This window comes from Eleginops maclovinus, chromosome 24, assembly GCF_036324505.1.
Source record: "Eleginops maclovinus isolate JMC-PN-2008 ecotype Puerto Natales chromosome 24, JC_Emac_rtc_rv5, whole genome shotgun sequence".
Taxonomy (NCBI): Eukaryota; Metazoa; Chordata; class Actinopteri; order Perciformes; family Eleginopidae; genus Eleginops; species Eleginops maclovinus.
The window spans coordinates 2,433,885-2,461,751 of NC_086372.1; the positions used below are offsets into that span (position 1 = coordinate 2,433,885).

Sequence of the window (27,867 nt, forward strand, 5' to 3'; positions counted from 1 at the left end):
GCCTCTCTAATCATTCCCAGCGCTCGCTCCCGCTGCGTCTGCGTGTGACGGACGGGACGGTGCCGCGCCTCGCCGTCCCTGCTCCCCATCTCTCCCTGAAACTGGAAGATTATCCACAAACACAACAATGAAGGAATTTTACGCATAGCTCCATTTTACGCACACATTCACAGCGTCGCTTTTGGGTATTTTATTCCCCTGCAAAAATGGCGACGGGGGCAGGCTGGCAGCCTCCGTACAACACCTCGACTAGCAGCTCCAAATACTCCCCCTCTCCCACAGCCAGCATGTTTTACGACGGGAGTTTGACGCTGGATTACACGCAAGACCTGCATCTGAAGATGAGCAAGAAGATAGCACAGCTGACCAAGGTCTGCAGGGTGAATGCATGATGCAGGGTGAAAGTAAATCACAGCATGCTGGGATATAAACAGGGCACTGTGGAGAGGGGTGTGTTGCTGCTGTGGGATGAAAATTGTAAACATGCTCATGAGGAACTATGTGCTGGTGTTTTTGTCATGCAGTTTGGTGCAGGACTCTTCAATTTCCCTATTTTCTGTCATATTCTGTGTGTTGCATTGTTGCAGGAGCCTGAGACTCCCTGCCAAAACTACCCTGTAGCTGTTGTGCATGTAGAAAATAAACCTCTAAATCCCTTAGAGGCTACCAGGTTTGATGCTAATGCTAGAAATGTTGCTTTTTGAAAGGTGATTTTGCACTGCGTGCATCCTTGCAGGGTTCAGAGGTCACCATTTAATACCCAGGGAAGGGCTGTTTTGGATACTAATAGGTGGTGGTGTTTTTAAAGCAGTAGTTGTCAGTAGGTGTATTGAATGAATGACTTGCACAGAAGGAGGGTAAGATATCCTTGATTTGTCCCACAGCCGGGGTGTTTACATTGTTACAGCAAAGGGCCAGTGCAGATAAAAGTACAATAAGATATTAAATAAAGAGGCAATACACATCTGTGATACCTCTACTCAGCCTCAGCCTCTCTAATCAGTGTTTCACGAGTGATTTAACTGAGAGTTTTACCATAAATGGACCTTTTTGTATCCCCCTGTTTTGTACCTGTGCGTGCTTTCCTGCCATCACAGGGCTGCCATCAGCACTGAAGGGCCGAGGGGAGTTATGTAATCCTGGAGGGATGCAGAGGTTTGGCAGAGCTGCCTCTTTGTGCTCTACCTGAAAACAGTGGAGGCTATAATAAGGGACACTGTGTGGCGTTGTAGTAGAACATTTAAGGTGGCAGCTACAGTTTACATCATCTATTTGTCTCAGCTGGATGAAATGTTGGTATTATGGTGTGCAGGGGGAGACAAAAGCACAGAAGATTTTACATAACAGGCATGGCGATACCGTCCCAGTACTGAATTACTGTGTACAGTAGGATAATCTGCACCCGTACACACACAGATAGATTGGACGTGCAGGATTATAAAGCAGCGCTTGATTAAAAGTGTTTGTGGTGAGAGAGAGATCCCACAGATTTCACACTTTGAAGGCAGTCCAAGAATGTGCTTTTTGTTGGTATTTTCTCCCCATTTTAACCTGCTCTTTAAACCAATGAAACGCAGCATAGGTGAGCTCCCACGATGTCTTTATTTCCTCCTAGTGCATGCTGGGAAAGGCTCCAGCCTCCCACTGTACCCATGAAATATTCACCACACCAATAAAAAAGAGAGGACACGAAGCTGCTATTATTAACCACAAATTGTCCAAGCTTTTACTACACAGACTTACTCGTCAAACCCATTTGGACATACATAGTTTCAAATGTGTATTTAGTTACTGATTGCCTGCTTTTTCAGATATTTCATCAGGGATTTTTGTCGCTGTCTTTCAATATTAAGGTACGGTTTTTATAAAGGTCATTTAAAACAAACATGGCCCCGAGTTTTAAAGCATACAAACAAAGCATTGACAGTTTTCTGAATGTGTCATTCTGTTATTTATACATCAGATTATATTATATTATAATTGATAAATCAATTAGTGGAACAACAGAGATAATCCAACATTGCAGAAATTGTAAAAACAGCGAACATAAAAGAGGCATTTCTAGGTAATACCATCGCAAATCAGATATGTTTTGGCTTTAAATTACGTCTGAATAGTTTGTAGATCAATCCTTGTTGATAGTAGGAAAGGATGTAGTTGATTTTCAATTAATTTCTCAGTGAACTTCAGGAGTTTGGGTGTGTTTCACTGCAGTCTTCTCCTCTTTCCTGAAAAGCTGAACTCCCTTCTCTCTCTGTGGGGTTTTACAGATGTCTTTGCTTTTTAAAAATTGAAGTGTTCTGTGCTCTGCTTGTGTGTTGGACGGATCTGCAGGCTAACTATGTTCTTAGTACTCCTGCTCAAAGTGGAGAATAGGTTGCTCTTCTGTGTAAACACTTTGAGGAATCACTGCATTGCTACTCCTCTTAGGGGGGATAACTCTTGCATAGAGTAAACCCATATTCTCCATAAAGCTGTTGTGTGATTCACTCGCTTCCCTTTGGGTATTGTTGATGGCTTTAGTAAATGTTTATGAAGTGTGTGACAGCATGTAGTGCATTGTTCCTCCAATTATTGCAGCAGTGCAAGTAGAGCAGGTAGAAAGTGGGACATTTACTAGTTGAAGAACCTTTCTTGATCGCCTGTTTTTAAAGAAAATCCCACATTATTTTGTAAGATCAACAACGAGAGTCTCAGAAAATGAAAGTGGATTGTTCCTATCTTAATAGAAAGTTTACTGAAAGGAATCAAGGTCAATTAAAACCAATGCATCTCACACTTGAGCTACTATAGGATATATCGTGGCACATTATTTGGTCCATAGATGAATCCTTTATCGGTTATTGTTTGTCAGAAAAGTCAAGTGATAAAAACCTCCAAACTGAGACGCTTAAACCGGAGAAGTTTGGTTATTTTGACTTGGAAATTACTTTCATTTTATGACAGTGTTACTTCCAAAAAGGCTCCTTGCTGTCTGAGTTTCAAAGCCTTTATTTCCAGCAACAAAGGAACGTGATGATGAATATCCAGCAGGATCAGACAGTTATTGTCCTGGTGAAAAGCAGACCATCTTTTCTGTTCTGATTGAGACTTTGATTACATTCAATCGGTGCCATTGTCAGTTGCTGCAAAGACTTAAATATGACAGACAGCCAGCCTTTCAGCCCATTACATCATTTTAAAGATCTGGCCTCACATGGATGGCATGATACATTTATTTAAGATTCAACCTCCCGATGCTCATCTCATTTTCAGTATTTCAGATACTGAAGCACCTGCAGCAGGAGGCTTGAATAGCTTCAATCATCCGTGCAGCTGCTTTACATTCACTGTCTTATATGTTAACTGATTTTCCGGTCGCTTTAAATTGCAGCTTGTAGTGTGAATGCACAGTTCTGGTTCTTATACAAAATGCAGTGATCAGTTACTATAGTGGCTGCACAGCTGCAATTAGCCTCGCGGCATTTAAGAATGAAATGAGGCTTCAGAAAAGTGTTTCACGCTGTGATGGAGAAGTGTCAAGCCCCAGTCGCTTTGGCTCGCATATTAGAGGACAAAAAGTCACTTAAAGTTAAGATCATATCACTCCATTCTGTCTTTTTCATTCCTGATGTGCACCTGTTTGACAGTGGATGTTGCCAGATCCCACCAAGCTAGTTTTACGTCACAGCTTTGCCACATATTTGATATTTAACAGGAAAGTTCCTGCATGGATTAATCCAATCTCCATGGGTGAAACATATACTAACGTTGACTCTTTGCTGTACGGCATGCATAGGATTGAGTCTAATGTAGGGATCAAGGTTAGACACTTAAATCCATTTTACATCCTGTTTTTGCAGAGCTAACCAGATCCAAACGTCTGCTTCCCCCACTCTTTAACTATCACAGAAAGCAGTGTTCGTATCAGAGTGACTCAGGGTACCCTTGTTGTGTTTGTGGAAGAGGTTGTGATGTTGTGTGTAGCGTCGCTCGGGGAGGGAAGTGTGCGCTCCGAGTGTCCTTGGAGCGCCGGAGCAGATGCAGAGTGCTTTTACACCACAAGTGAATGCATCGTGTGCTAATAGTGGACTAAAGTGTTGCAGGATCCTGTGAGAGTAAGACTTTCATTAATCCTTTAATTACTGAATATGGTGGCAGTCCTCTGAAAATAAAGACAGCAGAGCAACAGGGACTTCTTTAAGAGACCATGCTGCAGTTTTTCAGACATCAATGACCTTTATTCAGTGGGATCAATAGTGATCGACTGCACAAAATGTCCTTTAGCCTCAAGGACCCCCCCTCCTGGGTGCCCTTTTGTAATTTTCTCCATAATTCCTCATCCGTTCTGCACGGAGCAGCTCGGTATTTGACATATCGAGGAGAGGACGAAACAAACAACATATTATTGGCCTTTTGGGGCTATCGTCATTTCCCCCACAGTTTGATTGATTGCTCCTGCAAACCTGATTAATGCCGCTGAATTAGAGACTCCTCTGAGATGTTTTATTGTTAGTTAAATTAACTTTCTATCTGATAGGAGTAGAAATGATGCAGCAGGGACGTTTTTTACCTTCCTTTATCATCTAGAGAGATAGATAATTATTTGAAAGAGTGTAAATAATGAGGCACTGTTTATGGATGTATATCTCCCTGTCAGCCCTGCATCTGTTCCTTAAAATGCTCCTGAAAAAGCTCAGGGGAAATCATGTGATTATATGATTTCACCCTAAGAAAGCTATAGCTAAAAGGACTGTGCACAAATCACAATATCTAACGTTTAATGAAAGGCGTGTCTGTTGCCCTCTGGCTTGAATTGATTGATTTATATAATTCAGTTTTTTATTGTATATTATATTTATCTCGAGGGATATTTGGGTTTGAGACGGATGCTCAAAGAAATAAAATAAAAATTAATCAAATGGAAAAAGATATATAAACTTAAAAAATGTAAGTGTGAAAATAATCCTTTTAAAAACGAATTTGAAATAAAAATATATAAAATAATCAAATAAATACAGACAAAAAAGTATGAATTATAAATAAAAATATAAAAATGAATACAATAAAATAAACATAAATAAAATAGGCAACAAAATGATGTTATAATAACCATCAGTCCATTGTACTTCAATATATAACATACATTAATTATAAATACACACCGTGTTGTGTATGTGTATGGCTGGGCATATGCATGCTCTTCCCAACCATGTGTCTTCTCACCCGGCATGCTCAGCTGCTCAGAAAATCGACTTCATATTGTTATTGTTGTCACCTATGTGGTGAAAGAACAACATTTCGGTGGTTCAGCGGTTGGATGAGTCTCTGCTACTGAGAGCATTAGTCAGCCTGCTATGGGTCGTCAGTTTGCAGCAGAGTGGTTGACAGATGCCAATTAAGCCGGTTATAGTGGAAGAAACACACTTTACCACGGTGTAGGCTCAGCTGTGTTGCAATCAAATAGCTGTCAACCTGAATTTGATTGCATGAAGCTCAGAAAATGTGTGTCAATTCATGTTTTGATGCAAAGTAAATAGGTTTTTAGGACTGTATTGTATTCAGAAGGGATCGGGTTCATGTTAGTGACTGTTGTTTACTTTCTGGGTAATAGAATTAAAGGCCAAAAAGTTTGTTTACAACCAGGAAAGGCAGAAAGGTTTGTATTTATCGATCTGCTCTGCTCCGTTTCAGCACCACAGACCGCTCAGCACCTACACAACAAACAGTGTAGATCAATATACACAAAAACAACACATGACTCGACGATCAGATGTCCATCCTTAGTCCGGGACACGGCGTTAGCGCTCACACCGGAGACACAAATAGCAACGCAAGGTATTCCTGTTCCTGTGAGATGCAGCGAGGAGGAGATGAGAGACGGAGATGCAGGACAAAAAGAGGCCGAGATAAGAGGATGAAAGAGAGGAGAGAGAGATGAAAGCAGCAGCAGGCACGGCAGCGTCATTAAAATAATCATTTATAATGGAGGGAACGTCTCCGTGGCTGACTTACTGCTGGGAATCAAAGGCGCACGCTGGAGGAGAACAGCGGGCTAACGTGTGAATTACTCTGCTTCCTCTGAGGTGATGTTACGCTGGATGAAAAACATGTCAGGAGGCAGAATTACCACCAGAACGATTTCCTTTAAAGAGGCCCTGTTCTGCTGTTTGGGGTTCTGTTCTTTCCTGTAGGAGGTTATAGGTTTTAGTGCATGTAAATGTTCTGCAAAGGCTAAATAAATCTCAAGCTACTGCAACTTTCCTAATTGTCAAAAAGCAATATTAACATGCTTCTTTTACTATGCCTTATGGAGGATCATTTGCATGTTTCTGTCCATTACTTTTCAAACTGTTTCTAACTTTCCCCCTCACCTGTAAGTGGAACAAAATGCAGCCGGGGGGCTTTTAATTCAGCTGACCGCGACTGAATATCAGCCGCTCACCAGGGGCTTCAATTTGCTAAGGCTTAAGCTTTTTTAAATCCTGCATATCATTTACCTGCAGCCCGTATAAAACCTACTTATATTTCTGAGAGGGAGAGCGCCAGCATGACTGACAAGATGTTATTCACTTAACAGCCAGCTGACTCTCAGGTGATCAGGGGAACTTTAAAGGGGCCCTTTTATGCTTTTCCTGCAGTGTGTTGTATAGGTTTTAATGCATGTAAATGGACAAATTTGCTAGCATTGTATGTGATTGGCTCAGGGGCTGGACATTTCTCTCTGGCTCCCACTTCTTTGATGGCCTTTGTTGTTTGTGATGATGGTTCCAGCTCATTTGACTTTGTGCATAGTGTAATGCTGCCTCGGTTTGTCAATTTTATGCAAAAAAAAGAATCAATTTAGACACAAAACAAAACGGTGAGCGTGTTTCACGTCTGTGAATACACAAATGTCTTCCTGTCTCTAGTCAGCGTGCAAAACCTAGTCCTCCCCTCTTCCTGATGTTATTGGTAATGATTTTGCTGCACTCTGAGTACACATCTATCGATCGCATAGTGAAACTCTAGCTTTATGTTTTCATCCTCACTCTGTTGTTAAAATATCTTCCTGTCTGCAGGTTATCTATGCGCTCAACACCAAGAACGACGAACACGAGGAAGAAATCGAGTCCCTGAAAGATGCCCACGAGGACGAGGTACGGACACACACACACACACACACACACACACACACACACACACACACACACACACACACACACACACACACACACACACACACACACACACACACACACACACACACACATACATCTACCTACCTGTTTAAATACTGTAATTGTATTGCTGATTTAAGAAGCTAATCCAACAGAAACGTCTCATTTTTCTTCCTGCTGATCAGGTGCAACACATAGTGACAGAAACCAGAGATAAAATCATGCAGTACAAGAGCAAGATGGTGGACGAAGCCGACCTGAGGCGGCGGCTCGCCAGTCTGGAGGAATCCGTCGATCTCCACGAACACATGAAGAGACAGGTGACCTCTGGGGCTTGTGGTTTTTTTAGTGAGGCTTGGATTGAAATCACTTCTATCCCAGTTGAGCTGCTTGGTGTTACCAGTGATTGCATGTAAATACAGTTGTACATATGGGTCATTATTTCCCTCAATGAAATGCAACTGTGTGTGTGTGTGTGTGTGTGTGTGTGTGTGTGTGTGTGTGTGTGTGTGTGTGTGTGTGTGTGTGTGTGTGTGTGTGTGTGTGTGTGTGTGTGTGTGTGTGTGTGTGTGTGTGTGTGTGTGTGTGTGTGTGTGTGTGTGTGTGTGTGTCAGGCATTAGCAGAGTTTGAGATGTACAGACAGAGAATGGAGGACTCACAGCTCTGCACTGAAGCCCAGCACACACAGAGAGTGGTCTCTATGAGCAGAGAGGTAATACACACACACACACACACACACACACACACACACACACACACACACACACTGGGAAGACTTCGGTGATTTCCTGACCATTTGTAAATGCAATCTGGCTTTTTTTCCCAATCCAAGAGGTTAATTTGTGTAGAAATACAGTTTATTTTTGCATATATTTGTCTTTCCAAGTTTCGTAGTGACAGCTTTCTCTTCCAAGTGAGCTTTAGACTCAAATTATATGATGTCACAAGCCTGTCAAAAGATGTAGGATATCCAATATGATTACATACATCATGTCATATTGTTTCATATCATCTCATGACATATATCTCCTTCGTCTGTTTCTATAAAGTCTGATGGCAGTCAATTTATCTCCGTTGGGGTCGGTGTGTGTTAGTCCCTCGTCTTCCTCACTGCCTTCACACTGTCCATCACATCCCATGCTACATTTTTCTATATTTTCTCCACCTCATGTCTCTAACGGACAAGTTCCCGTTGTTCAGAGAAGCTGCAAATACTTGTTTTATAAGACTACTGACAGAATAAGGTTTGAGAATCAATATTTGACACTTTTTCAATTACACCAGATGGGTTTTAGCTTGGCAGAGGTTGAGCGGTGAGCTGGCAGCGACTCATAAACAACACAAGCGGAATAGAAAATGTCCCGTGGTCTCAATAGGTGGAGGAGATGCGTCGGGATTTTGAGGAGAAGCTGCGGGCATTCAGCCAGGCTCAGGCGCAGTTTGAGGCGGATAAACGGCGGGCGCTGGAGGAGCTGAGGGCCACCCACCGCCAGGAGGTGGAGGAACTCCTGCACAACCAGCAGAACCAGAGCGCCTCGTCCACCGAGGACCAGGAGAAACTGGCCGAGCTGCATAGACAAGAGGTGGGCTAAGCTGGACCGAGGAAGGGAGATAGATGGAGCCTCTTTGGATTGAAGCATGTTAGCATGGAGAATTTGTACGGCAAGTTACTTGATGGAGTAATTGCTGTTTTGGAGAGTTTTTATGGCTTTAAAAGCTTAAAAATAGGGTTGTTTTGTTGGTGCAGTTGGTAAAATATAAACATGCAGTGTTTATAATCTGGCCATTGTTGCATGTCATCCCCTTGTTTTATTCCCATTTTCCTCTCAACTGTTAACAATCCAATAAAAAGGGATTTACCAAAGAACGAGCTTTTAAGTGAATGTACACAAGTGTCTGGTTTCATTTCTGCGTCTCTCCGTGAAGGTGGAGGCGCTGATGGAGCGGGTGGAGGAGATCACGAAGGATAAGGTGCGTCTGGTGGAGGAGTTCGAGGGGAAGCTGGCCAAAGCTCAGGAGTATTACGAGCGCGAGCTGGAGGCCATGAGGAGAACGCACCAGCTCACCACGGAGAACCTGCTGGCCTGGAAGAGGACGGAGGTAAATAAATATAAGTGAGGATGTAAAAACAATGTCTGGATGTTTCTTTTCCTGCAAACTGAAGCTAAAGGATGTAACTGTTGCAGGTGGAGCTTCGTAAGGAGTTCCAGGCTCAGGAGGCGGCTCTGCAGCGGTCGCTGGGCAAACTGAGGAGCGAGCTGCAGAAAGCTCAGGAGGAGGCGAGGGAGAACCGGGACCGGACCAACCGACTGCAGACGTCCCTGGCCAACGCAGAGGGAACCATCAAGGTGTGTGTGTGTGTGTTGACGGACTTACAGTATAGATCAATACACAATGCACTTCTTTTTAAGGCAAACTAAACTCCAAAAAAGGCATTTTTAGAAACATATTTACCATAAAAGACCGTAGTTATTGCTTTGGATGGACAGTGATTCTACACATCAAGTGAATGACTGTGAATTGTTGAAAATCAGACACAATACTAGTTTTTCTCATGTAGTTTTGTCAAGAAAACCTTTAAGTTAAATATGTTTAGAAGTTTAGTTATAAGAGAGTCTTCTTTTAGTAAAGTGTGGGAAGGAAAGTGGGCTAAATCGGATGAACAACATTTGTAGGAAAGAAAAAAAAAAGCCTCAGGGCGGAGATGGTTTTCAAGAAAGTCAGAGTGGTGGGAGATGTAATGTGGTGTGCACTGATGGACCTGCAGGCAGAGTCTGAACGACTAGATTAGAGGTTTTTGAGACTGGGAGCTGTGGTGGGAGCGATACTGTGTGATGAACACTGAACGTTGTGGTGTAATTGTGAGTGTGTAATGTGTGTGTGTGCTGCAGAACCTGCACAAGCAGCTGGAAGAGGCCATCCAGGATGGAGAGATCTGGGTGATGCAGCTGAAGGACACGGAGTATGAACTAGAGGGCAGCAGGGAGCGGGTTCAGCAGCAGGCCACTGAGATCCTGCATAAAGCCAGTGAGATGTTCCTCTATGTGATCTCCTTAGATAGACTGCCTCTCTGAGTAAACACACCCAGATTTGAAGCTTGCCTGTGGTGCCTCGTTGAAACGCTTTTCTGGTCCGACTGCTCCCAGGTCAGATCGGCTCCCTGCAGGCCACCCAGATGTCCCACGAGGCGACCATCAGGAACCTGGACCAGGAGCAGGGCCGCCTGAAGGAGAAGCTCAGCCGGCTGGAGGAGGAGAGGGAGGCCGTGCTGAACCAGAGCCAAGCCTGCAGCGAGCAGCACAAACAACAAGTGATCAGACTAGAACAGGTGGGAATACTCAAGTGAAGTAGGACAAAATAGTACCTGTGCATGTTGAGTAGATACATTACACTCCTAACTTTTTTATGGTCTGTTCCCTTCCAGTCTCTGCGCGAGGAGCACCAGGGCTACGAGAAGGAGCTGTGCCGGCTGCGGTCGCACTACGAGGAGGAGATGCATCGCTTCAAGGAGGCGCAGGTCCGAGCGCTGGAGGAGCTGGAGGGGAAACACCAGTCCATGAGGGAGGAGGCACAGCAGGAGAAGGAGGATGAAAGGAAGATACTCATGAATGTGAGTACGATCGTAGGAAACATATGAATGTATTTGTTCTCAAAGGAAACACACTGAGACGCCTGTGTGACCATATGGCTGGTTTTATATTTTCACACTGCTGTCAAAGCAGCTGTCAATGCAACAAAATCAAAGCTCAGCTGATTTATCCTCCTGAGGTCCGTCTATTTTAAGAGTTGTGGACACATGCATGGAGGAAAATGTGCTTTTCTCCTCCCTTTTATGACAGCAGATGCCTTGACTAACCTTGTATATAAACCCTAACAGAGAAAAGGCCACAATGGAAGTTTAATTTTCATATAGTAATTACACCCAAATCTTGAGTGCCAGTCTCAGGGGGTTTTATCTGTGTTTTGCAGCATCAGCAATTACATTTCCTCCGCAATTGGCCTCCGTCGTTTAAGAAAATATGTTTGCCTGAGAAATGAGCAGCTGCCTCATCCGACTGCACACATTTAATTAGGTCAACATTAAGACTAAGACGGGAAAACAACATCACTCTCTGCCTGCGTTTCCCTCTGCGGATTTCATCCTGTCACGGCGTTCTTTCTCTGCTCTCCTCTCTTCAATGTCTATACAAATGAACGTTCAAAAGACCTGCAGACTCAGGGACAGGTCCGTACAGTCCAATAAATAGCGTGTTATTCTTCTATAAAGTACATTTTACACTCTGTATCCTGTTTTTCTATCACCATTGTGCCCCTTGCACTCTTTTATGTCTTATATATATTGTATGTTGCACTGTTAGAGGAGTCTGATACTTAAGATTTGTCCTGCCAACAATTTTGCTGAGAAAAAAGGCTTCGACTCTTCAATCCTGCCCACAAAAACAGATCAAATGAAACCGCTTAAACCCAAAAAAACACAACAGCATTGAAATACAAACGGTAAATGCTTGTGAGCATGTAAAAGGACACTTTCTTGCCAGTATGTCTGATTGATTTTTGAAGCGTCTGTCTCTGCCGTCTGCATGTGTGTGTCTGCAGTTTCATCATGTTGTCATCAGGGACATCATGTGGATTTAATGACTAAGCGGGTTACCATAAATATCAACAAATGACATCACTTGACTCTAAGGCAGCCTCTCACGATATATAGTATACCTTAGACTTCTTTCCTGTAATATAAGGATACACGACTCCTCTTATTTATGACACATAAGATCCATTTGCACGATTACTACTATCACAATATGTAAGGAAGCCCTTTGAGACACCACAGAAGAAGAAAAAAGGAGCATTTAAGCGTGACCCACAGTGAGTCACAGACACAATATTTAACCCACGTGGCTCCGTGATGATTCAAGATGACGTAACTTAAAACCCTCCACAGGACTTTGTCTTAGCTATATTATTATCATTAGGAGGAGGAGGAGGAGGAGGAGGAGGGGGGCTTGTTTTTCCCCTGCTTGCAGCCCTTACACCACATTACACCAAATGTACTCACGCTCACATGACTCCACCTGCATTCAGCGAGCATTTAGAGTCCTGTTGACATCCAGAAAAAGGGACTGAGTTCAGAGGCATGAAGGCAGCATGATACCCCCCCCCTTTATGACATTAAAAAATTACACTCCTCAAATCCTACATAATTTGAACCTCCGTGTTCTCCCTCTGTCTCTTCCTATATTTCTCCTCTTTCATAACTACCCCCCCCCTGGAGTTTCCAATGCTGTTTGAAGCTGACTGTTAATTGGTTGACTTTCATTGACATTAAATCCTGCCTCCGAGCCCAGTGTGTGTGAGCGCTGTGGGTTTATAGATTCCCTGAAAGAAAAGAGAGAGGAGACGGAGAGAGAAATTATGGAAATATTATGCAAGCTGCGCCTCGTCATCTTTAGATTAATGATGGTTTTCATTCAAAGGGAAATAAGACAAAGAGGTAGAGGAAACCGGTCATTTTTAAAACAGCAAATTTCATCTTTTTTTTTAACACATCTGTCAGCAGAATATAAACCACTTCCTAAACCCGGGAGATGCAATTGTACAAATTGCTTCTGCTGTATTCATTCATCTTTCTGTCTACTAAAAGCCAAGAGAATAAAAGGCTCTCCGTCATATCTCCAAATCTCCTTTCTGCTGGGGAGGTTAATTAATATTTCAGTCTTATGGTGAGTTATTTGGTTTTAGATGGAGTGAACTGTCTCATCCTAAACTATTATCTGGAGCCTTGTTTTATTGAACGCAGCAGCAGGTTAAGAGCCTTTAATTTGCCTAATCTGATTATATTTCCCTGGTTGCTCCGTTAAAAGACAAATCAGAAAATTCTGAATCAGCAAGTTATACACTAAGGGAGCGGGACATCTCTAAGCGGTTGACCAATCACAACAGAGCCGGTCAGCTAACCAATCAGAGCAGTATTGTATTTTTATAATAAAACCCCTATTTCTATTACTTTTCATGGTTTGATGTGGTCTTTATTCTATATTTTGTGAGGGTATTTATCCTCAGTGTTTACATAATTAGGTGATTAGTTGATTCCAACGTGACCTCTCACCTCTCTGCAGCGTGACACAGGCACATCTACAGTAATTGGGTTATAAAAGGAGAAAGTGGATTACTGCTCCGCTCCGTCGGGAGTAAGATAAGAGGAGCGCTTGATTTAAATTTCTCTCACGTCTCACGATGTACGAGAGGGAAAGTAGAGCTTGGAGAGATTCTCATGGTAACATGTTTCACACACTCAGACAACTGGGAGTGATGAATTATGCTTCACTATCATATATATTTAAAGCTTGATGTGAATATACTAGAAACCCTCATATAAATCAATCATATTCACTGATTAATGCATCAGGATGTGGTATTCATAAGCCAAATAAATATATAGTTTTAATTATTATCATGACTTTTATTTGTATACTTTTTATTATTATTCTTTTTATGATCAATATTTATTTTTCTTATTTATTTGTATTTATTGTTTTTTTTTTGTTCAATTTAATGGATTTAATTTCGGTTTTTTTTTCTCCTATTTTTGCTTTTTTTTCTCTGTTTTTTTTTCTATAAATAAATACAAATGGAAATATATTCAACAAACTGTTTCCAGATCAAATAAGCAGATTGGATTGTGTCTTTTCGGCTCATTTAATAATTAAAATAATTGAATAAATCAAAATGCATTTGATTCTAGCATTGCCTTAAACATTCTCACTCATTAACATAATTGCAAAATCCATAATAAGAGACACATTTCCATTTCTTCACTGTATATAATTGTATTTAGCAGCTCTACTGGCATTGATCTGCATTTGCATGATAACAATTGCTCATGTGGGGGTGGGAAATGTACTGAATTATCATTATTCAGCAGACGTTAGGGCTATAAAGGGAATCACAGTGATATTAAAATCTAGTGGTACTGTATTTCCAATAAACAACCGATAAAATACAACAAAAACACCATGATTTTTGCATTTTCTTCTCTCAAACATATCCACTGTAGATGTCTGTGCCAGGATGTGAAGCTAAGGCAAAGAGGAAAAAGAAAAGCGTTTCCTCCGAGACATAGAGAGTGGCCCAGAAAGGATTTGGTGGTTCGGTTTGAAGGATTATAGACGCCGATCGGTTGGTTATATGAGATGGCCTTTTAAGTTTAAAATGACAACTCCGGTGTCCCTCCCTCAAACTCCACATTACATCGCAAATGGGATTTATTTCGGCTTCTTAACTCGCCTCCTTTTCTAGAGATTAGACTCTCGGGGTATTTCAGGAGGAATCCTGCAGACACCAGAAGAAAGAGCTGCTCGGCTGCCGAGTAAACATCCTTTGTCTTTTCGAGTGTTATTTGAATGCATTGAATAGGATACATCTCTCTTGTCCTCTGCAGAAAATGTGTCAGGAGTTTGAGATCAAGCGTCTGTCGTTGGAGGAGCAGCGGGATCGCCTCCAGCTGCAGCTCGACAACCTGAAGGAGGAGCTGTCGGCCAAACTCAACATGGCCAATCAGGAGGTACCAGGGCTGCTAACTCTGTTAAAATAAGCCCAAAAAACACACATTTTAAGTGAGATTAACCACAGCGACAAATGGAAGACTACTATAACTTCATAACACTTTAAAAAGTGGTGTAATAACTCCCTCCATGGGTCTGTGCAGGTGTCCCATCTGCAGGAGCTGGTGAGGGAGGGGGAGCAGAACATGAACTCGGCTCAGACTCAGATCAGCTGTCTGAGGGAGACTCAAGACAAACTCAGGATAGAGCTGGACGCCACGAGGGCGAGAGTCCGTGAGACCAGCAACCTGCTGACCGACCTGCAGGTGAGGAAGATACCAAGGGGAAAAGGAAAAGGATTTTGGTGTAAAATAAGCTGAGATACGATGAAATACACACACAAGGAATACAAAAAACACTGTAACTTAGCAATAGAATTAGGTCAAACCATTAACTTATATACAGATGTGCATAATGTACAAGTGGTATAGGTCCCTGGTAAGTTTCCAAGGTAATTTGCAACTAATTATAATTAAATATGAATGTTATATAACCCCAAGAGAATATTCGGTCATTATTTATGTATTATTAGACCCTTTTTTCCCCATTCAGGTTGAATTATATGCTCGCCTGTAGACACACTTTGCATTTCTGCATGCTCAGCTAATCTAAGTTAGCATTATCAATTAGCTGGAGTTAATTAATCTACCCATTGTAGTCCACCTTTACGTAGCAGTAAATACAAGTCGATGTCTTGTCAGAGCAATCTTTAATCAGTAATTGCTTCATCAGTTTTGCAGAAAAGCCTCCAAAGATTTGAGAGAAAGAGGGGAAGGATGGAGAGAGGAAGGACATCTTGTGAGCAGGAAATGAGATTTAACAGAGGAATAAGTGCAGCTCTGTGGGCCAGCTGTTGGATAATGATGATGAGGCTATTTAAAGTGTGTGTGAAAAGAGCCCTTGTGGTATAGAAACAGGAAGTGTGTGTGTTTAGGGGTGATGAATAAGAGATGATGATTGTTTTTCATTATTTTATTAACTGTGGGGAATGTTGACCAGAAAAGGGAACACAAAAAGAGTTGATTGATTGAATGAAACTGGACACAGATGAAGCTAAGATATGAATGGAAGTCACAGCTGGTGCAAAATGAAACCAGTGGATAATAAAATGCCCAGTAAAAGAGGCAATAAAGGACAGAGCGCGGACACAGGGACTGAACGAGGAGCGGTAATTAGATGAAATTGCTGAGGGATGAAAAGAGAGGATTTGGACCGTTATAAAACACACTGGATCTTGTGTTCCCACTGAGGGAATCTAGACCAGCTATTATTGAGCAGGGAGGAGCTGGATAAAAAGATATCTGTCCATTCAAAGTATTAATTAGTAATTGTTTGCACATTAATTGTCTTTCTTAGATGCTAAACATTTGAAATCAGGAGTTTTTTAATGAGCGTGCAGCAGATAAACCCAAAGCCTCCTCAGGAAGCGTCCGGCCTGCTGCTGAAGATACTACTTTCTGCTTCTGCAAGAGGCACATTTTAAACGCCCTGCAGCCGTGGCTTTATAAATAGCTGTGGAGGTGGGCATTATGAGTCATCCGGCGTTCAGCTATTGAAAAGCTGCATCTGGTCAGAGCGCAGTTTGAGGAGATTTGCTCACTTTGAGCGGCTTCTCATTGTTGTCGTTAATGATTTAGCACTCGAGTGTCCAACGCTTGATGACGCAACACACTCTATTGGAAGAGGGATTAACACAAGTACATTTTCAGTTCATTATCACACGTAGCAGACCATTAACAGATCTTAAAACACTTGTTTTTAGGGTGAAAATAGGTCTTTTCTATGCTGGTATGAGCTTCATTACTATGATTTTCTGTTTATTATCTGATAAGCAGTTCTGATTTTGCCTTTAAAGGGGCAGGAAGGCATTCACAAGTCAGAAAATACAAGCAAGGTGATAATTATTAAAGTCTGTGCTCCTGTTGGTGTTTAAAGGAGGAGATAGAGACCCAGCGGCAGCAGCATGACGCCAGAGTGATGTCCATCCGAACAGAAGAGAAACAGAAGATGGACAAGATGGCAGACGACTTGGACCAGAAATGGAGAAATGCACTGCGGTGAGAAAAGAAGAAGCTCCTCCGATGTGTTACAATCTTTGTCAGCCTGTCAGTTTCACTTTCTGGTGTTTTGCTCGTCCCATTTGTTTTCTCATCCATCTCTGTCATGTCTCGCCCCCTCTACTCCACCATCACACTCGCTATTAGCATCCCTTTTTTTTCCTAAGGCGCTCATGGATAATAACAACAACAACAGAGGGAGGAAATTAACACAAGTCTAAGAAGGCGTACGATGTTTACAGTCGCAGTAAACGATGCATAAAAGGTACAAAAGACTAAACTGTGGCCTTCTTCTCTGCAGGGAGGAGGTGCGAATGTTAAAGGAGGAGCTGACGGAGGAGTACGATGCAGACAAACAGGCGGCGATGAATCAGGTCTCGCAGCAGAAAGATCTGGAGATGATGGCGTCGAGAGAAGGCTGGCAGAGGAAGGTGGAGGACCTGCTGGAACAGGTACAACTAAGTGTGTTATACAGCATGTTGTGTGCAACACACTCACGCTTCGATTGGCTAGCGCTCCAACACATTGTACATGATAGGCTAAGGGGGCGGGACATCGCTAAGTGGTTGACCAATCCAAACAGAGCCGGCCAGTTAACCAATACGAATAGCTCTGGTTTCAGACAGAGGGTGAAAAGAGGAGCTGCAGCACAGGCAGAATGAGAAACATAAAGAGCTTCTATAATCGTTCTTTCCTTTTTCCACATTCTGTTATCAACACATTTATTCTGCATAGCTTTTAAAGCCACGACATATGGAGCACCTGCACAACATGCTGCACCCAGCCAAGCTCTCTGTGTGTGTGCTAAATTACCTGTGTCACACACTGGCACCTGACACTGCACAGGTGTACACGTAGTAATACAGTCTCTGGATTTAGAAAATAGTGATGTGCTTCCTTCAGAGGTTGTGTCCTTGATTGAGTAAAAGCCTTGGAAATATCTATAGTATGAAACAGTTCATTTAAATGAGTTTATCCATTTATTTCCTTTGCTTTGAAAGAAATAGGCGCACCCACGATCGCTCCAGTTCCTTTGGATCTTGATTGGCAGCTCCATTTGATTTAAAAGCCTGGAGCAGAAAATGTGTCTGTCAGAGGATACAACGCCACCTCACACACACACAGTCGGACGCAGCGCAGCCTGCGAAAGAAAAAGTGTGTGTGGTGAAGAGTGATGCCATGAACAACCACTTCACCTGCTTTACATACCACATAATTCCCACAAGGACAGTAAAGCGCATTTAACTTCTCAATAGAGCTATTTCTGTCCATTCCCTCTGTTCTCAGCCCAGAGCGATGTGCAGAATGGAAGGGAAAAACAGCTGCTGTGTTTTTTTAATTAGTCTTTCTTCAAAGCCCATATCTCCCCTCATATGTAGGATGCGCATACACGTCAGAAGAGTGTGTGTGGGCTCCATGTGTTTGTAATTAATAGTCCGTCCTCCTTATAGCTGTAAAGGCTGGAGAATGTTTCTAATGGAAGTGGAAATATGCAGCGCTGCTCGGTTCAGAATGAAAGCCCTGCAGGAACAGGACGATTGGAGGTTTTGTTTTTAAAGCTCAGTCGACTTATACCCATGAACCCATCCGTGATGAGCCTGGCTGCCTCGGGGTAATTCAGAGCTCAGCTGAGTCACTACCCGAAAGAGAGGCATCCGGATTTTGCCAAAACGCCGATTTGTCCTCGGAAAAACAAACACGGATTCGTCCAGATTCACGACAGTTCAGACGCCCCTGACGCCACGATGCATAGCAGAGGAAGCTTGTGGCAAAGAAATGCTCTTCCTTATTAAACATATCTCTTTATATCTCATCATAAGATCCTGCAGAGAGGTTATCTGAGTCAGCTGCACTGGTTTTGGTTTCTGTTTTAATGCGTCACAGCACAGAACGCTGGCTAAAAAAATAAACATCAAACAATGACACAGACCAAATACCTAAGGAGCTTACACTGTGTGTGTGTGTGTGTGTGTGTGTGTGTGTGTGTGTGTGTGTGTGTGTGTGTGTGTGTGTGTGTGTGTGTGTGTGTGTGTGTGTGTGTGTGTGTGTGTGTGTGTGTGTGTGTGTGTGTGTGTGTGTCTCAATCCTGGCATGCATTGGTGTACACAATATAAAAGCGCAGCTACTTCAGTCTGTAGTGAAGACGAATGGACGGCGGTATAACTTCAGTGATCTGTGTTGACCTACTTCCAGCTCCTGTAAACTGCAGCAGCTCCTCTGAGATGAGACTCGTTCATTTCACCCGTCACCTCACATTTTAAACAGCATCTCCGATACTGCTCAGACACATCTATGATTGAGACTCACAGCTGCCAGAGTGACAGCAGAAAGTCTCCTGTGCTGTAGGATGGATGAGCTGTAGTACAACCATTCTTAGAGACGTTATGGAGAAGTTGCTCGAATGGCCTCAGGAACAGAGCCAGGCGTTTATTTTGAAACTGGTTTTACTCTTATTTCAATACAAAGTTTTTTCCTGATTGGAAATTGTTATGCATTATAAGTCCGTCTTTATTTGTGATTTATAAAACATTTTAAGGGTCCTTTTGACTACAAGAAGGATTTGCACGTCTGAATGAATCAAATCATGGTATTTTCTGAGGGAAACTAGCTAAAAATGAAGCGTTTTTAATCAAAAATGAGGATTTGATTGGCCAACACCTGCAGTTTAAGCTGAAGAGACATGATTTACTGGATATATTAAAGTCCCTTTTTTGTCAGTGGGTGTATGTGCGACTCTTATCTATAATGACTTATTTTTCGTTACAAGCCCCAGGCTGTTTTATTAAGAAGGCTTGGACACATTTACTGCAGGTTGTTTAAGGTATTTCAACTGTAATGATTAATGTAGTGGACTCAGCATTGCAGGATAAACTGTACGGGTCATCAGCTCTCCACAACCTTCATCCCTCCCCTGCTCCTCATCCTCTCGTTTTAAATCCATCTTACCTTGCAGCCACTAATGTAGTTCTCACTAAATCCTGCCGGGGGTTTATCTACTTCAGCTTGAGTGGCATTTTGGCCCTTAATAGTTCCAATATCTGCTCAAAACAAATCTGCTATGTGTCTTACACTCGCTGTTTTGTTGTTATTCGTCCCTGTGTGCTGTCACTTGTTGTCAGGAATCGTTTCGACTGCAGCTCTGTGTTTGGCATAGACCCACGAGTCAAAACAACCTCCACCAGTGACAAGTTGTCAGAACAAATCCTGAAGAAAGTCCCAGACAATCTGGAGGAGGATTAATGACAGGAGGAAACACAAAAATGTTGACCTAATTTAATTTGTAGAATAAATCATGTATCCATGTATTTATTTCCTGGAGCTACATTGCTTCTCAAACCACCAAGAAGAAATGTGCACAGAAACAAAGCCAGTATTTGCTGCTTCTCTGTTGCTCTGATCTGTGCATTTCTTTACATGCTCGGCTCCTCTTTGTTTCCCTCCTTCAGATCTCTCTGCTGAAGCAGTCCCTGGAGCTTCAGCTGTCTCAGTCTCAGTCCTCTCTGCAGCAGCTGCAGTCTCAGTTCAACCAGGAGAGGGAGCTCCTCAGCCAACAGCTCAAAGGTCAGCTGCTCTAAGATTGTGTTGTGATGTATTGAACCATAACAAACCACCCGAAATGTTTAAATATATAATGTAATGCAATATATTACTGTGGTTATGTTCATGTACATGTATGTGTGTTTGCAGAGATGCAGAGAGAGCATCAGAGGAGAGAGCATCGACTACATGAGGCTCACTGCTGCGCACTGAGCACCATGGAGGAGGCCCGGCAACACCAGATCAGGGTAGGATACACACACACACACACACACACACACACACACACACACACACACACACACACACACACACACACACACACACACACATACACATACACAATGACTTGTGAAGTTCCTCAAACATGAAATGCCATAGCCAGGTTCTCGCTGTCATCCCATTTTTTTGATGCAACTTTGTTATATAATGGTCCTGTTTCAGGCCCTGGAGGAGCGTCTGAAGCAGGAGCAGAGGGAGGAGGTGCACGCTCTGAAGGAGGCACACCGGAGGACCTTAGACATCCTGAGGCAGCAGTCCGACCAGGAGCTGCAGACGCTGCGCTTTGAGCTGGAGGACGAGGGCAAAGCAAAGCTGGGTAAATGAGGATAAACACAAAGCATGGTTTGGACTGGTGGTCTGGGACCACTGCTTTAAACTTGACTGTAAATCCCATGATGCTGTGGTGTTGCTTGATGTTTCCACCCCCTGTGTTAATGTTCCCCCACTTTACCTTGCAGCGTCTCTCCGTGCCGAGCTGAACCACCTCCACGCTACATCCATAGAGCATCTGAAGCAGATCCACCTTAAGGAAAACTCCTCCGCCAAACGAGAGCTGGAGAAAGCGATGGAGCACAGCCACCAGCAGGTACCTGTCTCTCCAATTAGTGTCTGTTGAATTCTGCGTTATCATCTCTAACACCTTCTGACTTCTTCCAGGAACAAGAGCTGATCGTACGCATCTCAGACATGCAAGCAGAGCTGTGTTCCCGTAGCAACCGCATCACCGACCTGGACCACGAGATCCACTCTCTGAACGAGACCATCAGCACTCTGACCCGAGAGCTGGAGATAAAGGGCAAAGAGGTGCTGCGGGTCCGCAGCGAAGCCAACCATCAGATCAGGCATGTACTTTGTTCAAAGCACATACTCAAGTGGTATTGTGAGTCGTTTGCTTGATGTTTTCTCCCCCCGACTGTATTTCTGTCATGGTTTTTGTCTCTCTCTGCTGCAGGGCTCATGAACAAGACCTCTCAAAGAGACATGAGAGGGATCTGGGGGAGATCAGTATAGTTCATCACAGAGAAACACAGATCATGCTGGCCGACTTCAACAAGGCCCAGGAGGTCCTCAAAGACAAGATCACTGCGCTGCAAATCCTGTGAGTTTCTCTGGAGCCGGATTAAGGCTGTTGTGTTGCCACTTCTGCAGCATTTTGAGGCTCAAAATCTGTGCTTTTTCTTTGTAATCATGTTATCTTACTTGTATATGATTATGGGCAGGTTGGAGGGGACAGAGGAGAAGTTGAGACACAGAGAAAGCCGACCGGAAGACCTGCACGTTATAGCGGAGCTCCGAGAGATGGTCACCGAGAGAGAAGCTCTAGTGAAAAAGCTGGTGGTGAGTACTGATGATGGCAGATTTTCTTAAATTGAACAAAAGGAAAAACAACTCCAGTAAATGTGCTCTGCAGTATCAGTGTTATCACAGATGGTTTCCCGGGAGAAGCTCTCATTACGCTGTGTGTTTCTGGTGTTCACAGAGATACAAAGACAGTCTGCTGTGTATACAGTGAATACTGCCTGCACATTTCTACAGAAATTCAGCTAAATATTTGAGGGAATATTTATTTTTTCACAGAATCTAACGATCTTTGATGCATTAAATAAGCAACTGAGCCTCTTAGGGTCTGCATCAGTCTTCTGATTAAGGGTAAAAACACTGAGATAAAGTTAAAAATATATATAAATTAGATCCAGAGGTAAGTTGAACTGTGGATGAATACATGGTTTCACATTAAGGGGTTATTTTATGAAAGGTTTGGGGCTGCTAATCATGCACAAATAACACAAATAGAAGCTGTATGATTCTGAAATCCCCCAAACAAGTAGCATCCCTGTGCTCCTGTGTTATCTGCATGTATTTAAAGAGTTCTCCCTCATACAGTTGGTGCAAAATTGGCCATTTCTATGCAAAAGAGCCTCATTGCAAAAGCAGTCCAATTCCCAAAGATCAGCGCTAATACCCACACACAGTTACAGTGAAATGATCAGCATCTTCAGGGAATTAGTGGTAACTGAAGTGAATTTATAAGGGCTGACTAGTCCCATACATTTTCGTGATCATTGCACGTAAAATCCCAAATGCTGACGTATACTCACGTTTAAATTCATGAATTTCTGAGGAACTTTGCACATCTTTCTTTGCAATTGTTTGCCAATTGTGTTCCTGTTGCTAGGCAGAATGTATTCTTGGATAATAGCAATGAAACCCACAAAAAAAGTTCAAATTGCACACATTTCTGGGCCTGTTTGCTGTGTAATAACATCAGCGCAATATGTTCTGTCTATGTTTTGTCTCAGGACGACAAGAAGTTCTACCAGCTGGAGTTGGTCAACAGAGATACGGGCTTCAGCAAGGTCTTCAATTCCAGTGCCAACGTGGGTGTAATCAACCCTCTCATCAAGGTCAGTTTACCCACAAGCCGTTGCATTAGTCCGCTCCACAGTCGGTTTTATCCAGAGTTTTCCGGTAATAATGTATCTTCGTTTTAATCTTCTCTTTTCATTCCTACCTTAAGTGTAGCTTGTTGTTTGATCTCCACAACGTACCGAAGCACAGAATCATCCCATTCTTCCTGAAACTGAACGTTAAATGATATGATCTCTGTGCACAAAGCTGCTGATCACTGTTCTGGTGCTCACAGCTGCTACTGTTAAACCCCGGAGACATTCAGAAACAATAGAGCTTGATTTCAGCATCATAACATCAGTCCTCTTCTTCCTCTCTTTCCTCCTCTTCCTCTTCCTCTGTCATGCTGGTGTAGCTCATGGTGACGTTGGTACCTGAAACAGCATTTCATTTACCAATCACATTATCTCTAAACTAAACCCTGGAGGTGGAGGAATAATATCCGCCCCCCTCAGACTTGTTCAGCCCTCTTCCTCTCTCTCCTCTTCCTCAGCTCCCTCCTCTTCCTCCTCCTTATCTTCATCCTCCACTTCATCCCATGTCAAGCCTTGCTCTTCCTCATGCTCCTCATCCTCAGGAAGCTCTGGTGCAGCATCAGGGCCCGCAAAGCGTTAGGAGGTGAGAATGAATGTCTTACTGCCACTGCTGCCCGCCTACTTTCACACGGGGATCTGCAGACACTGTACCTCACCTCACCTCCTTGCTCCCTTACCTTATTCCTCACCCCTCACCCTTAGCTTAAGGAGGGATTATTGTCTTAACAGGCAGATATTTGCATTTTGTCAAAAGCTGATCCCTTTCTGCTTTTCAGGAATAAAAATCTATAAATCTGCAACCACTAAGTACACAGTTTGGTGCATTTTTTACCAATGAATGTCTATCCTCACACTGTTTAATGTCTGTCCTTAAATATATGCAAGTTATTCGACATCTTTTTCTCCCTCACCCCACATTGCAATGGATCACATGGGCATCTATTCATTTCACAGAACTCTGCAGTCTTTCTGCATTAGTTCTGGGTCAACAGAGAAATCTAATGAAGATATAATCTCTTTTTGATCCATTATGCTTTAACACATCATTTTTCCTTGTTCCTATCATTGAACTATCACACAACCTGTGAGAGAAGCTCTTTGAAATATAATCTCAGTCCTCAGTGGCCTCAAACTTGATATTGATATGAAAGTGATTGATTTAAAAGTGCTTGTAGCAAATGGGAAGCCATTTATATCTGCACTGGGTCCCTGATTGCACTCTGGCACTGTTACTGTGTGTTTGTGAATCTCAGTGTGAGTATCTCTTCTGTTTCCCCCCTCAGCCTTCCTGAACCCAACGCCACGACACCACCCGACCCATCGGGGGGGGAGGCCGGAAAAAGCCTCGAGTGCGTGGTAAAAGATGAGGACCTGTACTCGCAGTACTTCACGTTCTGACTGGCACAAAATAAATCTGTCAAAAAAAATGAAGGTAATGGGGCAGAGAGCTAAAGCTGGACAGCAAACTGTAGGTTTAGAAAGTCATTTGGACGACATTAAGGAATATCATCCGTCCATCGTGTGCGGGACTGAGTGTGTGCTTCAGTGTGATTGCAACCTTAGGGCTTCCATACATGGTGCGCATGATGAGTGTCCCATCATGAAAGTGTGCATGGTAGTATATATTAACACTTTTATACCGTCTGCAAAGGTGCAACACAGGACATTTGTATGAGCTTTAGGTTGGGAGAGCTAAATACCTGTCAAAGTATCACACATATTATTTCATGTTATATACTGTGAGGATAAGGGGTGTATGAATAGCCTTTAAAAGTTATGACCATCTTTTCTATCGGTATGCACAGGCAGTATGAGAAAAATAAAGACCTATCTGAACATTAAATCATGGAGGCATGTCAACAAGCAAAATAGGGCCTCTTACGGTCAAGACTTTCAAAATAAGAGCCAATTATTATTCTTAAAGACTGTGTTTAGTCATTCTCTATGAAATAATATTCCCTTATGGTGTTTGTAACAGAACTGGGTACTAAAGCTCATACAAAACTGTCACAAACTGTGTTGCAGTGAGTATAAAGTGGACACTAGTAACTGTAGATTAAGAGGAAATGTTTTCACCTCCATGTAAGTTTTTTTTTGTACATCAACATGTGTCTTACACGCTGTTATCTGACTGGAAGTTCAGCCAGGAGAAAGTTTTTGCCTTGATACTCGCCTTTAGTCATTCATGCTGTCTCCCCATGTGAAAATACACAGATTCAAACATGTATTTGTGAAAACAGGAAGAACCCTGCGGTTTCGGGTTGTTTTTTTTACCTAGATAAACTACAGTACACCACAATGACGACACCAGCAAAATAAAAAGCCTGACTTTAGCTTTCTGTCCCAATACTTCGACTGTGTACAGTTTACGTTTGAAAGTCATTTTCAAATAGCTGAGGGGCGCTTGATTTACCTCACCTATGGAGGGCGGAACATGGAGAGGAAGTGAATCAAGCACCCCTCATATTTTTGTTATTCCAATATTTATAACAAGCTACTGTTTTTCTACGGTCTGTTTGTGTTGGTGGACGAGAGACGTGCAGAAAGAGATCTGTCAGCGACATGTTGAACGTTTTTTTGATGCCAAGGAGTGTTTAATCAGACACTTTATTTTCATTACAAGCAATGTGTTCATGTCGTTGACTGAGGCCTCCTGCTGTGCGTCCCTGCAGGTGATACAGACCTTAGAGCATGTGGAAACAGAAACACTATCATGATGCTGCTGTCACTCACTTGAAATCCTCACGTGTTCAGTTTTTTGGTGTACTGTCTGTTTTCTAACTTGAAAGTTTACATCGTTTTTGTGTCATTTTCATGACTTGAAGTCCATTCAGTATCCTGTACAGTTTCCAGACTGCATGGTCACCTTCAGCCAGAGGAAGGCTGTTTCTTACTTACTGAAAATTGGACAGAGAAACGTGAGGTTTGAGAGGTTTTACTTCCTGTTTCAAAGACAACACAAACCGTTTTATCACAGCTCGTCTTCCATAGCTGAATCCACTAAAAGCCTCAATGGTTACAGGAAGTGTTTTAATTGTTTATATTCACAAGTATTTAGAAACGCTTCAATAAAACAATGCCGACAGACCTCCTAAACACTAAATACATATACAGGGTTTTGACGGGTCAATTCCATGTCTTAAAGATAATTTCATTTGTTATAATGTGTGATTATAATGTAATCATAGTGGAGTAAAAATAAGGACTTAATTGGTATCAAAATACCTTTTATTTTAAAAGGCAGGTTTTGATGTTGCAATTTACTCAAATAAATTGGTAACAACTTTAAAAACAATTACAAAAAACAGGTCCTGATATCTAATAGCATTTGGCTAAATTCCATTCAGAGTCGCATTTTAAAATCTAACATATGTAGAAAGGACATGTACTTACCTTTACATTAAATTCTGATTAATGACTTCTTTTGGTTTTAAAGAGACACTGCCATTTTCTGTGTGGAAATTATCATATGTTTACACTTTAACACCAGGAACCAGTAAACCAATCTGCTCATCTTACTGCATTTGAAATGACATTCAAACATATTACAAAAAAAAGAAACACTTCCGGAAACCTGGTTGACACAGATCCTGTGTGTCATATAAAGGAAAGGTAATCCTGATGTCCACAGCTGATATTACATTGTTTAGTTGTAAATATTGACCTGTAATGTCCTGTAATAAATACAGAGGATGATATGGGATCCATGCGCACTGTGAAGAATATATTTATTCAAATGAATATGTTGATATACTGACAGTTTACGCTCAAACATCTGCATCAGACAATGCACAAGTGTTTAGTTTCTTATTAGCGATTTTTAATTAATGCATTTTCTCACAATCACACGTCGCACATCCTGGAGGCGGCCCTGTTTCATAGTGATAAACTCAAACCACAAGGTCCATCAAATCGCTGTGTTGGAGCTTTTGATTACATCACATGATCTTCGTCAGCCGATGGAGTTTGCTCTGTTAATCTTCTCTTATTTCCGCTTTTTCCCTCTTGCACTTTGATTTTTTATTGTACTTTGTTGTCCATGTTGCCTCAAAAGTTGAGGTTCAAACTACACGTGTAAAATCACTTGTGAAATAGCAAAAATTTGAAGTATTTATCTTTGTTTTTCCTGTTTTCTCCTGTACAGTTTAGGGAGTTATTTATTTGCTTTCCTCAGCTGCTTTTTATTTATTTCCATTTTAATTTACCGCTGAGTTAAAGGTGTTTCTCACCATCACCTGATCTGTGTCTATTGTTACCCCAAATTGTTTTTTTTAATGTTGTAACCTTTCAAACTGAACTGCTTCTCAAAGCCTGGAGGAAACTGGAAATGTGTTTTATTTTAATACTGGCATCAACTTACCATAAGTGAACCATAGAAACTTTAACTCATTAAATCTGAATTGTTTGTTAATTTATTTTTACGTGACGATTTGCTGATCAGGGTTTCTTTCACTTCACTTTCAACGCAGAAGAACTGGAGGAAAAGATGACATCTTTACACTTTAGGAAATAAACTGAAATGTGTTCAGTTTGTATTTGAGTTGAAAGTGATTTGATTACAGCTTTGTGATTTATTATTTAATGATGTCTGTCTTGTCTTTTTTGAAGTAAAAAAATATATAACAATTATAGCAACGATATTTATTTATATTTATATAATTTCTGTTGTATGTTATGGAACAGTAAAATTATGATTGTGAGATAAAGCCTTCTGTCGTGCTCTTTTGTTTGTGTGTGTGTGTGTGTGTGTGTGTGTGTGTGTGTGTGTGTGTGTGTGTGTGTGTGTGTGTGTGTGTGCGTGTGTGT

General features: G+C 42.1%; 1 protein-coding gene across 2 annotated transcripts; it reads left to right on the forward strand.

Moving 5' to 3' along the window:
* Positions 1–44: 44 nt before the first annotated feature.
* On the forward strand, positions 45–27,855 carry LOC134860976 (protein FAM184A-like). 2 transcript variants are annotated; one of them, XM_063877917.1, is made up of 24 exons: positions 45–371; positions 7,041–7,118; positions 7,325–7,459; positions 7,754–7,852; positions 8,517–8,723; positions 9,067–9,240; positions 9,327–9,488; positions 10,032–10,167; positions 10,287–10,468; positions 10,565–10,750; positions 14,579–14,701; positions 14,846–15,007; positions 16,677–16,798; positions 17,100–17,250; positions 20,245–20,359; positions 20,486–20,583; positions 20,780–20,933; positions 21,076–21,203; positions 21,275–21,459; positions 21,570–21,716; positions 21,838–21,955; positions 22,918–23,022; positions 23,520–23,644; positions 24,345–27,855. In XM_063877917.1, the coding sequence occupies exons 1-24, from the start codon at positions 207–209 to the stop codon at positions 24,457–24,459; spliced, it is 3,372 nt and encodes a 1,123-aa protein (XP_063733987.1). In that variant the 5' UTR covers positions 45–206; the 3' UTR covers positions 24,460–27,855. The 2 variants fall into 2 exon arrangements, with proteins under 2 accessions (XP_063733987.1, XP_063733988.1); XM_063877918.1 differs by lacking the exon at positions 23,520–23,644.
* The last annotated feature ends 12 nt before the right edge of the window (positions 27,856–27,867 follow it).